The 14,370-nt window shown below is 33.9% G+C and overlaps 2 protein-coding genes across 17 annotated transcripts in view; one reads left to right on the top strand and one right to left on the bottom strand.

Annotated features, from left to right (window-relative positions):
• The first annotated feature begins 188 nt into the window (after positions 1-188).
• Positions 189-7,955, top strand: LOC113515095 (inositol oxygenase-like). Its single transcript, XM_052896113.1, has 7 exons — positions 189-306; positions 2,054-2,231; positions 3,075-3,283; positions 4,790-4,926; positions 6,133-6,267; positions 6,895-6,990; positions 7,264-7,955. The coding sequence occupies exons 1-7, from the start codon at positions 292-294 to the stop codon at positions 7,370-7,372; spliced, it is 879 nt and encodes a 292-aa protein (XP_052752073.1). The 5' UTR covers positions 189-291; the 3' UTR covers positions 7,373-7,955.
• LOC113515173 (golgin subfamily B member 1) overlaps positions 7,944-14,370 on the bottom strand; it is a 96,402-nt gene continuing 89,975 nt past the window's right edge. For all 16 annotated transcript variants that reach the window (XM_052896087.1, XM_052896086.1, XM_052896088.1 and 13 more), the window contains one exon: positions 7,944-14,049. In XM_052896087.1, coding sequence (XP_052752047.1) covers positions 13,960-14,049 — 90 coding nt within the window. In that variant the 3' untranslated portion in view covers positions 7,944-13,959. The remainder of the gene's footprint in view (positions 14,050-14,370) is intronic.

The raw sequence follows: 14,370 nt of genomic DNA, 5'->3' as shown, positions 1-14,370 counted from the left end.
AGAAGTACGCCGGCTACTTTTTATCCCAGTCGGTGAACATATCCCGGTCACGCGGACGAAGTCGCGGGTATACGCTAGTAAGAGATAAATAAATAATTTAACTACGGAATCACGTTCTATTCGAGCCTAACGCACTTAATGGAATTAAAACAACATACAAAGAGATAGCCTCTGGTCGCATAATTGACCCTATCATTATCTAACATCTTGGGCATAAAACGTGGCGGTGCAAAAATATATAGTTTATTCAGTGTTTTTCTGGGAAGAGGGTAACACACGCGGGCGACCACTATGAAAGTGAAACCGGTGAGTTAGATACATAGAATAATAAATAAACAAACAAACATAGTAAAAAATAACTACGTACAGTCTGCTTCAAAAGAATTTAATGAAAATATACACAAACGAATATTTTACTTGAAAATTATTTTGATGTCCAATGGCAGTACAAATCAAAAATAAATAACTTGATTGTGTTTCGATTGGTTACTAATTTAATTTTGTCATGTTTACATTATTTTTTATTGAAATAGACTGTAGGTAGGACAACAGAAAATACAAATAAAATTGCATTTTATAACAACAGGATTTGATTCGTTGGAATAACTAAGATAATATTGGGCAAAATCAATAACAAGCACTATTCTAAAAGAGCGTTCTACCGCCAAAACGGAATATTTTTTTTCAAAAGATACGGGTCGAAATATTACTTGCAAATTTAAGCCTTCGGTACTGCGTTGATACGGACATCCAGCTATCTAGTTATTATACAGGTTATTGTCTAAGAAATGTTATAAAAATCTTAAAATCATTTTTTATTGAATATATATATATATATATATATATATATATATATATATATATATATATATATATATATATATATATATATATATATATATAGAAACGTGTTTATGTTTTTATTTTAATGACTTATTTTTAAATTTATTAAATATAAATAATCTTCACTTATTAAAGTCTTTCTTAATAAATTAATAGAAATCCCCAAAAATTAAGCTAAAATTATTTCTAAATTACTCAATGTTATTACTTAATGCTAACTTGCCAAGTATAAAATAAAAGATTATATAAGGCACCATGAGCCCATACTGGGAGTCCTAACTCCGATTCGATCGATGGTGTATTCAAAGCAAATCTAGTATTATTTTTATTTTGTTGCATCATGTTTGTTTATTATTATTATTTTTTATACATTGACATTGTCTCAGGCGTAGGTATATATTTATACATCGGAGTCAATGTCACATAAACATTATGTTTACAATTATTAAATGTGGAATAAAGAAAATTTCATAGTAAACAAACTCTCGTGGCGGTCGCGTTAATTCCAAATGGCAATAAACAAACGAAGTATTAAAGTCTGTTGTCTTTTTGCTTGTCTGAGTGTCAGAGTGACAAAACAAGCTGACACCTCACCTGATGGAAATGTTTTCAGTCGTCTATAGTATATGTAGTGGTTTTTTTTGGTATATTAGATATCCCCAGGGTGGCAGGCCCACTTGATGGAAAGTGGTAACCGTCGCTTATAGACATGAACAGTACCATGGACATAACAAGACTATACTGTTTCGCCCATGATATCCCTCATGCGTTGCCATTCCTGAGGACTAAGGTGGTTCTCTGTACCCTGTAAATTCACTGCCATATCCCACCTTTCAAACCAAAACACAGATTATGCTGTATCAAATCGCAGCTTAAGTCAGCTAAGACGCTTCCCAATCGCGAACCAAATAATATTGGAAAAAAAAACAAAACACAGCCATGCTAACATAACTACTTCACGGTAGAAACACGAATGGGAACAAGAGGTGCCCAAGCAAACGACTTTTGTACAAAGTCTCCCTCTAGTAACTGTTAAAAAAATTACGATTTTAAAGCGTTTGTAAATAAGTCTATTTGAATAAGGTTTATTTCTATTCTATTCCTTAATCTCATTTCAGGGAATACTTGTATTCTATTGCGGAATAAATACAGTAATACATAAATTTATCCCCCAAAAATATACGATATATATACATGGTGTCTGTCGCAGGATTCGCCCGTAGCCCTCCTGGACCCGTCGCTCCTGCTACGTCCCGAAAAAGTGTACGATGACAAACCCATCGAGGCATTCCGTGACTACACCATCGACGACAGCGACCCCATCAGGGAGCGCGTCAAGAGGACGTACTACGAAATGCACAGCAATATGACAGTGGATTTTGTTAAAAGTGAGGAAGCAAATTTTCTGCATATTGTTCGTAATCATAAACAAGCTGATGACCCATCGAACTGTTGAAAGTGAGAAAGTATCATCAACATCATCATCAGTGAGAAAGCATACTGCCCCTGGTATTGCAGGCATTCACAGGCTACGGTAACTGCTTACCATGAGTTGGGGCTTGTTTGCTACCTCAGTAGTAAAAAAAGCAATTTTTTATACACTTTGCAATGATAAACTCATGTAATAATAGTAATTTACAAAGCACAGATGTGAACAGGACTGTAAACGTCACTAAATCTATTATAAAACCAATGGTATTCCGCATGTGTTATTATTTATAAGAACTAAAGTTTTTTTTTATACAACTTAGAATGACAAACAAGCTGACGGCCCACCTGATGAAAAGTGGTAACCGTCGCCTATAGACATGAGCAGTGCCATGGACATAACAGAGTATACTGTTTCGCCCATGATACCCCCTTGCGTTGCCATTCCTGAGGACTCAGGTGTTACTCCTCTGTGCCCTGTAAATTCACGCCATATCCCACCCTTCAAACCGAAACACAGCCATGCAAACACAACTGCTTCACGGTAGAAACACGAATGGGACAGAGGTACCCAAGCAATCGATCTATTAAGTCTGCCTAAGTCGAAATATATCCAATATTTTTACTGCTACTTTAGACCAACACATAATTTAGTGCAAGACAAACTGTCTTTCGTGACTAATTCCTACTAACTGACTTGATTTCATCTTTTCTTACCATCTTTCACCATATCGATAGAGCAGGCTGAGCTACCATTCCATTATTATCATTTAAAGAAAAAACTATGTCATACATAATTCCAGGTAAGATGGAGAAATGGCTCAAGTTCAACCACTTCAAATCGACAATAAAAGATGCCCTGATTAAATTGAACGAGCTGGTGGACGAGTCGGATCCGGACACCGATCTGCCAAATATCGTGCACGCCTTCCAGACAGCGGAAAAGATCAGAGAGGACTACCCCGATGATGACTGGTTCCATCTCACCGGCCTTATCCACGATTTAGGCAAGGTGAGTATTTTCGAGAAACCTCCAAAACAAAACTCGTGCCTTCATAAAAGACCGTTGTAAAGATTAGGCTATTTTTTTTAATTTATTTCGTTACAAGCATCTGGTCAAGTGTGAATAGAAGTTTGATTTAATTATATATATATATATATATATATATATATATACATACACACACACACACACATATATATATATATATATATATATATATATATATATATATATATATATATATATATATTTGCTCGTTACTTTGTATGCGTGGATTTCAAAAATAGGTAATTCAATATAAGGGACCATTTCTATAAACCATACGCCAGTTTTTTAATTAGACCTTCCAGAACATAACTGAATTTTTGCGTGGTACTATAACAAAAATACATACAGACATATATCCAAAATTCTAACTCTCAGTGTTTAAACTATGAGTATAGTGCCGAAATTAGAGAAGTTTTCTTTAGACTATGGTATGACGTCCTTTGAGCCGTGGAAAAAGTTTCGCAATATGTTCTGATAACCTTCGTTTTGTTAACAAAATGAATGGCAAGTTTTGTGGGTTATCAGAAATTGATTCTGATCATACCTAACCGTAACAAATTATAAAGCGTTATTATACATTGTTTGAAATTTATTTTGTCTTTCAGATAACCTATACGTGTCAAGCATGGATATGAATATGTTACGACTATACGAGATTAAAGTTTATTAGCCTCATTGCAAAAAAAGATAAAATCTCTTTTTTATTTTTTTTTCGTGTATTAATTATGTTCTATTTGAAGTCTTCTCTTTGAAGCTGTTTTCTGCAGCGTTGTTATTCTTTAACGAATATAAACAAAGTAATGTCAAAAAATAAATTAAAATTATTTATTACTATCGTAATAAATAATTTTATAATTCTATATAATTTAAAAAATATATAATAATATTTAATATAATTTTAACAATTTCTAATATATTTTTTTATATTTATATTTTAGGTGAGTTAAACAATAATGATAGCCTAGTTAGGAAATGCTCAATTCCGGTTCAGGGGTCCCAAAATCTAACCCTCTGAATTAAAACGTATGTTTGAAGAATTAAAAAAATATTGTCTTATATCTGCACTGCTTCACCCGTATGAATAAATATGTACCTTAAGTATTTTATATGTTAGAATATAAAGCTGTGTACATAACAAATGAAAATTTCATTCAAATCCGTCCAGTAGGGGGGAAAGGGATTGTTAGTAATGGAGACTGAGAATCCTATTGCTAGCAATATACCCATCCAGGTCAACCTCCTCGCGGTTCTCCCTGGAAACTATCATGGTTAATTCCTGATGAATTCATCATGATGGGCTAACTGGCCTATTTTCATTCTCATCTATCACCCTTCACTGGTGCTCCGCCAGCGTATCCCGTTAGCGCAGGCGGGGTTACCATACCATTTTCACCCATCAAAATAAAAAACCGTCCAGTATTTTTTGAGTGAGTCAATTCGTATAATACGGATACTTTAACTTCCCAGGTGATGGCATTTTACAATGAACCACAATGGTGCGTGGTGGGCGACACCTTCGTGGTGGGCTGCAAATGGGGCAAGAATGTCGTCTATGGTGACGACAGCTTCAAGAATAACCCTGACACGTATAATACTAAATATAAGTAAGTGATAATCATTATATCTCAGACCTTTATGCAAATAAGAATTAACTAGGTTAATATCCGTAAAAGGCAACTAATATATAAGACAAGTACTGAATCTTTATTTTTGGGTTGTAATAACGTATTTTATCCAATATATTTTAAATGTTTTATTGTAAAAATCTTTAAAAATTGTACATAATTTACATTGGACACATTGAAATTTTTAATATAAAATTTTACATTCCATTCTGGTCTTAATTTAGTCTCATATAATTATCGTACCAAAAAATTTTTATCATTCTTTTAGCAGCTTGATCCTCATCTCTTCTCATGTTTGTATTAAATAAATTTTTGTTCTTTTAAGTGTTATAAGCCTCATCAGTAGATACTGATGAGGCATTCCCAAAAGGAAAGTTTTCTCAATAGTTGTCATGCTTGGCAACAGCAGTTAGGCTCCGGTGATGTTTCAAGAGGGACACCAGTGTCTATCCCTCGATCATTAAGTTCCTTTAGTCGGTTTTTCTACACCCACGGGAAAGGAAGAGGTGACCCTTTCTATGCCGAGACCACACGGCATATAATGTTACAATACAAAATATGCTCACGATTAATTCTAGATGGGGTAGCCAGAGCAATACTCGACAACTATTGTCATTGTTGTGCTTGGAGAAATTTTAATATGCGTATAATATTTTTCCACGATTTTTTTATTCATATTGATAATCTTCAACTGATCACAAATTCTAAGGTTTTTATTTATTTATTTATTTTGTGATACATAGGTAACAATGGATGGTAAAACAAGATAAGTCTTCCATGATCAACCCCATCTATCGAGGGATACAAATTCACAATTATTTAAGAAAAAAATATTTGTTTTTTTTTTTATACAACTTAGAATGGCAAACAAGCTGACGGCTCACCTGATGGAAAGTGGTAATCGTCGCCTATAGACATGAGCAGTACCATGGACATAACAGAGTATACTGTTTCGCCCATGATACCCCCCATGCGTTGCCATTTCTGAGGACTCAGGTGTTATTCCTCTGTACCCAGTAAATTCATCCCACCCTTCATACCGAAACACAGCCATGCAAACACAACTGCTTCACGGTTGTTTGCCTGGAAGAGATCAATATTTAACGATGAGGCCACTCATTCTTGCTTTTTATCTAAATTCTTGTAATGCTGTCTTTTATCTACTTACTATTATGTAACTTTCAGTACTGACTACGGAATGTATCAGCCTAACTGTGGACTGGAGAACTTGATGCTGTCCTGGGGTCACGACGAGTATTTGTACAGGTTCCTCATACATAACAAGGCCAAGCTGCCCAAAGAGGCATTCTACATGATCAGGTCAGTTGTAATTGAAGTCAATGGGATTGACGTTTAGGCGCTATTTTTTAAATTTATCTCTAGAATTAAATTAGGGTGGAAGGAACAGGTTAGCCAAAAAGGAAACAGCTGATTCAGATGAATTGTCTGAATCACATGGTAGATTATTTTCCCACCGGAAATACGTCACAGACATATAATTAACGATCCCTAGTTTTGACGCCGCGCAATGTATTTGAAATTTTACGTTCCACACGATGCGCGATATTTACACCGCCCGGTTAACGGCAGTTCTTCGTAGGTAGTTTCGTATGTGGTGTTGACTTACACAGCTGATTACGCGGGTCACGGTAGGATTTTAATACGAAAATTACATTGCTGTTTTTTGATATTTTACTATAAAATATTATTATTTGTTTATATTATGACATAATAACATATTTTTAGATGAATTAAAAAAAAAAAACAAAATAATTGAAATTTTCTGGACAGAATTTCCACTGGTTTTCAAGTCAGAATAATGGTTTGAATTCACTGTTTCAGTTTTTGCCAACCTATCCCTTACACCCTAACACCGAGAAGCTAATCTTATATCAGATTAGCTTCTCTGTGGTTGTATATAAATTATTTATTCTGTACCCATTTCAGATATCATTCGTTCTACCCATGGCACGCGGGTGGAGATTACCAACATCTGCTCAAAGAAGGAGACGAAAAGATCAGGGAGAGTGTTTTAAAATTCAAGTAAGTGAACTCGACTCCTATCAGTCTTCCATCGTTTTTCTGTTTACAGAGGTACCCAAGCGATCGGCTTTTGTACAAAGTCTCTCTTTGGTGACAGGATCAAAATATAATAGTTGTTAATATGCAACGCAAATCCTATGATAACTTTATGATTCGTGTAAGGCGGGCTTTTTAACACCAGGTCTATATTTAAAAATCAATATTAACGATTTTAAAATTTAAACTAATTAGGTACTAACAACTTATCCTTTATTTATTTATTTTTTATTTCAGCCGATATGACCTATACACCAAAAGTGCCGCCATCCCAGACGTCGAGGCTCTATGGCCGTACTACGAGTCCCTCATAGACAAGTACATGCCGGGCATACTCGAGTTCTAATAATGCTACTAAAATTTTATAAGGCAACAATATATTTATAAAATTATTATGAAATTGTAAAGAATAGTGGATTTTTGTTTTCTATTTTTCTTACCAATATCCGCAATAACTGATAGCCATTTGCGTTGTATAAAATAATTACTTGTATGTCAATAATGCCAAAGTAAATGTAATACTTACCTAAATGTTTTTTAAGGTTTAAGGTACAATATATTTTATAAATTACACGCTAGATTATAGATCATATACATTTAGATGGAGTATTTCTGCGATAAATTCCCAAATTTTTCTAATTGAAGTAAATTTTTATGACAGACTACATTAATTCACGTTATTGTTTGTATAAATAGATATACTAAAAATATTATTAGTAAAAAATGTTAAAAATAGTTAACTGACCATTTTTTGGGATGTCCTTAATATTCTATGCTCCATCTAGACAGATATGATCTATTAAGTTTACATAATAGAATCTTTTTAATTTTATTATTGTTATGGAATACTTGTAAATTGTCTACTAGCGTGAATATTTTTATTTTATAAAAAAAAAACATGTGAAATAAAAAACGCATTGAATAATTAATCCAGGAACTTTATTTAAGCTATATTTACAAAAATACAATCTCTCAAAATACGCAATAATTATAACCAATGCTCAGCTTCAACAAGCAAGTTGGAAATGCTGACAATTAGCGTAAAAACTGTAATTGCTCGTTATAATATTGAAAGAATAATTCTATTGGGCGACTAGGTGTATCCTGCGAGATGTATCATGGGGCGAGATAGAAACAGCCTGCATTTTTTCATGCCTGCGGTAACGAAAACATATCTATCGATAACCTTTGAATATGTATACTGGCGAATAGACTTGCGGCCCACTTGATGAAAAGTGTAACCGTCGCCTATAGGCCATGACGAGCATTACTCTTACTTACATCACAGTATACACTGTGACGCCCGTAGTTTCACGCGTTGCCATTCCTGATGATCATTAAGATGAGACAAAGATGAGTAGGTGCAAAATCGATAGACACGTTTACTCGTCCCTCTGTACATCTGACACACTACAGGAGCGCCTTACACAAAATAAATGTCCTACGACCATATTTCATGTCCATAAAATGAAGTTTAAATAAAACAATATTTTTCAACAAATAAAATTGAATAGACACACTGGATTAAGAGTAATATCACATTTAAACAATTTAAAAACACACGTTTTGTGTATTAATGTGAAAATTAATTATAAATAAGGGAAATCATACGGTCATCCATCTCATTCGTGTCACAATGGACCAAGTTTGGAATAAATAAATGGAGAATCATAAAGTGACTCTGAATTCATAATCTCGAACAACTAGAGCACATATCATGCTGTGATTAATACAATAAAAATTAAAAAGATATCACTCAAATATGAAAAACATATTTAAAAAGAAAATTTACGATTGAAAAAATCCAAACGGTCTCTATTTTTTTTTTTTGATGGGTGAAAATGGTATGGTAACCCCGCCTGCGCTAACGGGATACGCTGGCGGAGAACCAGTGAAGGGTGATCGATGAGAATGAAAACAGGCCAGTTAGCCGATCACGATGAATTCATCAGAAATTAACCATGATAGTTTCAAGGGAGAACCGCGATGAGATCGACCTGGTTGGGTATATTGCTAGCAATGGGATTCTCAGTCTCCATTACTAACAATCCCTTTCTCCCCAAACGGGCTCTAGGGCTCTATTAGAACCCGCAACTTCAACGCCATGCCAAGTGTTTAATCATAAATGTGTTTTTTTTTTAAATAATATAAATATTATATCGGATTATAATAAGACGTTGTCACTATCAGCGTAAAACACATAGTCCTTACAAAATACTAAAGAATACATAATGTAATGCTCTGTGATTACTATATCATAACACAAGACAAAGTATTATAAAAATAGATACGCATCTGCAATATCGGTACCGCTCCGATATCTGTATATTGGATTCGTAAAAGGGTATTTCGCCCATTTCAATATCGCCCATACTAATCGGACATCTATATTAATTTCGATCGGATTCTTCCATCCGGTATTAAATAACCAATACATAATATATCCGTTATTGGACCAATACATAGATATTGTAACTATAATATATCCCTTTCAGACCCAAGATTTTTTTTTCATTAAGATTAAATATATTTTCGTGTTTTGGAGCCAAGCCATCTTGCCAGCACGCACGAGACTACTGCACCACCTAACCGCTTAAATGATTTCCTATTGGCTGGTTTAGAATCCCACTATCATGTTATTTGAGTTTCGTGCGTGAAAATAAATTGCGCGCGGTTTTAGAATTTTTTAAACTTACAACTCACGCCCGTATCGTTCAGGTCTGAAAGGGATATAGATATTACTATATATTAATCATTTCTAAAATAGAGTAGTACTTTCTTAGCAGTATAAAGACGTACATTTGTCGAGAGTAAAACATGGCCATATAATAATTTATCAGCATTTAGCAATAAACCAAGTGCGTAGTGTGAGTTGTACAAAGATTTAGGTTACAGTTGCATTCATGTTTACTCAAAAGTTTGTACGGAACTCTGAGTTTCTGAAACTATCCGCTAGTGGCGCTGGTAGTTTATAATAAATTAATAACGCAGTATTAATGTAAATATGTGTTTAACTCACATTAGGCATTGTGGGGGCCACTACATGGATCATAATAGGATTCCTTATGTATAACCCGTCGACGAAAAATATACCAGTCCGTTAATATTAAAACTTCAGCGCAAACAACCTACTTAATTCGGTGTGTTACGCAATGCAAATCCTATTATGATTTGCCCAGGACCGTAGCTAGACCCAAGTTTAAAATAGGGCAAAAGAACTTTTTGGTAGGTCAGAAGTCATAATTAAGTGACTACGAAAAAGCGAATGTATCTAATTTTCTCTTGGAGCCTTTAATTTTAAGATAGGGCATTGCCCGTCAATGCCCCCCCCCCCCCCCTAGCTACGGCCATGGATTCATCTAATTCAATATAAACTTTATAACCCCCTAAGCAATAGTATAAAGATTTTAAAGAGTTAGGATCGTCTGTCCGTGTATAACTTTTTTTTTATGAGTAAAAATGGTATGGTAACCCCGCCTGCGCTAACGGTATAAGCTGGCGGAGCACCAGTGAAGGATGAGATGAGAATGAAAACAGGCCAGTTAGCCGATCACGATGAATTCATCAGGAATTAACCATGATAGTTTCAAGGAGAACCGCAAGGAGGTTGACCTAGTTGGGTGTATTGCTAGCAATGGGATTCTCAGTCTCTATTACTAACAACCCCTTCCCCCCCCCCTTGTTTAACTTAGCTGCTAGTATACTGTGTAAGCGTATAAGAATACATACTGGCATGAAAATACGTACATAGAAGAGTATGAATGTTTATTAATGGATCATTTACATTACAAATGATCTCACATTTACAAGCAATTTAGTATAAGATTTTTTGGCTGTGGTTCCGACATAGAATAGGTCACTCCATCCCGTGGGTGTCGTAAGAGGCGACTAGAGGAATTTACAGCGTCCCTCTAAAAATGTCACTAAAGCTTAACTACAGTTGTCAATATGTCTGCCAGGCGTGGCAACTACTGGCAATATCCCCCAAGGCGGAGGCCTATATTCATCAGTGGACAGTTAACGGCTGATATCATCATCATTATAAGGTTTTATAAAGTATACATATATGAATAATACTGAATATACTGTGACGCCCATGGTAGTCCTTCATACATAACAATGCGTTACTATCCTTCTAGAGTAAGGTACCTTCTGTAACCTCCTGTAGTTTCAATAACTAAATTCAAATTGTCGGTATGACCTTATTCTGACTCGTTATATAAATGTGAAAGTGAAAGTGAGTTTGTTTGTTACCTTATAGCACCTTAACGGCTTAACCGACCACTGTGAAATATTGTGTATAGGTACTATATAGGACGGAGAAGGATACTTGCTATTTTTTATGTCGGTCACGCGGGCAAAGTAACGTGTCAAAGCTAGTTGCTCGTAATTCATAATTGCTATAATTTTACGTATATATTTTAAAAACTTCGAATGTTAAATATGAATTGATTTCATATCGTCATAGTCGTAGAATACTGACGGATTTTTATATGCAATCTTCGTCAGATTCGTCAGTATTCTACGACTATGACGATATCATGTAAATGATCCATTAAAATTAAATACAATTGTATTAACTTATAAATAAATACAACAGTCATATTTTTAGGTCATAGATAAAGTTAGTGACACTTTGAGAACTTGTGTACAAAAATATCTTCTACAATTCTGCGAATACACAAAATTAGACTTTATATATTAGATTACAGAGTGGTAAAATACTTAGCACGGTCTACGTATATAGGAATTAATATTGATTATATACTTACATAATAGTAATAGGTATTATAATTATTACGTAGTCAAATCAAGGCCTGGAATCACTACTTTAAGGCATACCATTAACATTCCAATCTCATTTGTCGTATATTTTCTGCCTTAAAGACGTTGCATTACCATAGATATTTAAATGTAAGGAATAGTACTTAGACATTATCTATGCTCATAACTGAATCGTGTAATGGGCAAGTAATATTTAATAGGTCAAAAAGTATCAAAAAAATCAAATATTATCTAATATTACGCCGTGCGGTCCCAGTATAGAATGGGCCACCTATTTCTATCTCATGGGTGTCATAAGAGGCGACTAAGAAAACTTATTGGTCGAGGAATGGGTAGGAGCGTCTTTTTTAAAATGTCACCAAAGTCTAACTACGGTTGCCAATCCGCCTGCGAAGCATGGCAACTACAGGTAATACCGCCCTTATAGGGGAGGACTATGTACAGCGATGGACAGTCAATTATTGTTATTATGATCCAATATTATTAAATAATATAGAGCTTCAACGATTTTTAAGTTTCTGCTTTCTAACTGGAAAATATAAAAACAATGCCGTTCTAACTGTCTCGCATGGGAAAAAAACTTACAAATATATATATTTTCTTAATAAATTAATCCAAATGCAAACGACTTCAGACAGAGAATATAAAGGTGACTGAACACATATCCAGATGTAACTTGTAGCCAACTTCACATCTGCAAACTTTTAAAAGCAAATACACGAATCGTTCAACTGTGTTATCACTCAGTCGTGTACTATGTACTTTGTCATATGTGTATATCACTGATTAACATACAAAGATGATTAAACTAGTTTAATAAATAGATTAATTGAAATTATGACAAAGTTCCACGTCACTTGTCACGGCACGCAATTACCGTCTCGTATACCTCCACTTTAATGTATTTACGACCCTACATACACCTTATCGTATCAGTCTTTATATAATGGAAAGACATCCTATGACGCTCTATAAACTACATAGAAGTTGTCTCGCTAATAATAGTTACACTTGCACAAAGTTCAGGGTAGATGGCGCTACTGTGTTGTAACGTAAATAACACAAATAGCTATAGAGTAACTTAAAAATTATTAAATATAAGTTTTTAATAATTTGTGTACCTGCATAGAAGGGAAAATATTGTTTTTTTTTTGCTATCATAATTAATAGATGCAATGTAGTTTATAGAGCATATCTACGCCTTAAGGAAAACGCACTTTCATGTTTATAATACGTCAATCGACAGCCCTAGATCCGTTCGAAATCATAAAAAAAAATCTACTAGTGTCACAATATAATCGAATTAATGACGTCTTAGGAATTAGCACACACGTTCCTACTACACCAAAAGATTAGTAGTGACGCACTACTAAATCTAAAATATCGATATCGATATTATAAAAATATTTAATATGTACTGCATTTTTTAGTAATTTGGGAAATTAATAAAAAGCATTATAGGGCTGTCTCGTAATATTATAAATTAGAAAGCATTAACCTTAATTCCTAACACAACACCTATAAAGGCCAATTAAAGGCAATTCCGAGTATCGACAGCAAAATCGCGGCTACGGGTCCAAAAATATCACAATTCCGCATTAAAAGCTACCATATAAGGAATGTAATTTTAAACTTGTAGCAATGTAAAAATTTATTCATTGGTAAGAGATTGTTTTCAAATCAGCTTTAATCACTCTTATCAAATTCTCAGCAAATTTAATAATTACATTAAATAATTATAAAATAGAGTAAATGGAACTCACACTGTATAAATACATATATGTATACTATTAAATTTATCAATGTTCTTAAATACGTACATTTCGTAGATCATTTCAGATCTTTGGTCGTTTAAATTTGTGAATTCAAAATTCAATACGTTCACCAGAAGGTATATTCGTTTTTTTTACCTGTTTACACAAGAAAGCTTCGGCAATAAATGATTTGTGTAAATCTTTTCTTACTATATCATTACATACAATTTTTATTGAAATAAAAGCCTCATTGATATAACGTGGTATTCGATGTTACTCTACAACGATAAAGTCAATTGTCGACAAATAATTATCGATAACTGATAAAATTAAGTCAACAACTTAATCGATAAGTGATTTATTGTCGATAAATAATTATCGATAGTCGATAAAGTTAAGTCTCAAAATGCTTGTAGATACTGGTCACGTAGGCCATCACCTGCTGCCAGTCAGGCCTTTCTTGCTGAATCATGTCTTGGATGTTCTGTAACAATATTATACTTTATTAATCTTAAGATAAGTTTCATTTTTGTATATTTTCGTATCTGGTTAAAAATTGGTACTACTTATAGATGACTTTATTAACTCTCCCTCTATATTCTGACCGTTGTACTATGGATACGGATGACAACTCACATTTTATTTATTTATTTACAATTATTAAACTAAAAAGAGATTAACTCTGTAACATTTCTCTTCCAGCAAACGCTGAGTGGAAAGGAGCATTAATTACCAGCGGGCAGTATGCATACAATAAGAAGGGGAAACAGTATGTTTGTTTCTATTAAGAAATTTTAGTAGTTTT

The sequence above is a fragment of the Galleria mellonella genome, unplaced genomic scaffold (assembly GCF_026898425.1).
Source record: "Galleria mellonella isolate WM207_F2 unplaced genomic scaffold, CSIRO_AGI_GalMel_v1 utg312, whole genome shotgun sequence".
Classification (NCBI taxonomy): domain Eukaryota; kingdom Metazoa; phylum Arthropoda; class Insecta; order Lepidoptera; family Pyralidae; genus Galleria; species Galleria mellonella.
The sequence above is the reverse complement of the archived record's forward strand: the minus strand, read 5'-3'. Positions and strand labels throughout refer to the sequence as shown.

Excerpts from the sequence above, each read along its gene's own strand:
- LOC113515095 (XM_052896113.1), top strand. Across the intron at positions 4,927-6,132 it reads ACGTATAATACTAAATATAA|TACTGACTACGGAATGTATC; the intron begins GTAAGTGATAAT and ends TGTAACTTTCAG. Across the intron at positions 6,268-6,894 it reads GAGGCATTCTACATGATCAG|ATATCATTCGTTCTACCCAT; the intron begins GTCAGTTGTAAT and ends TACCCATTTCAG.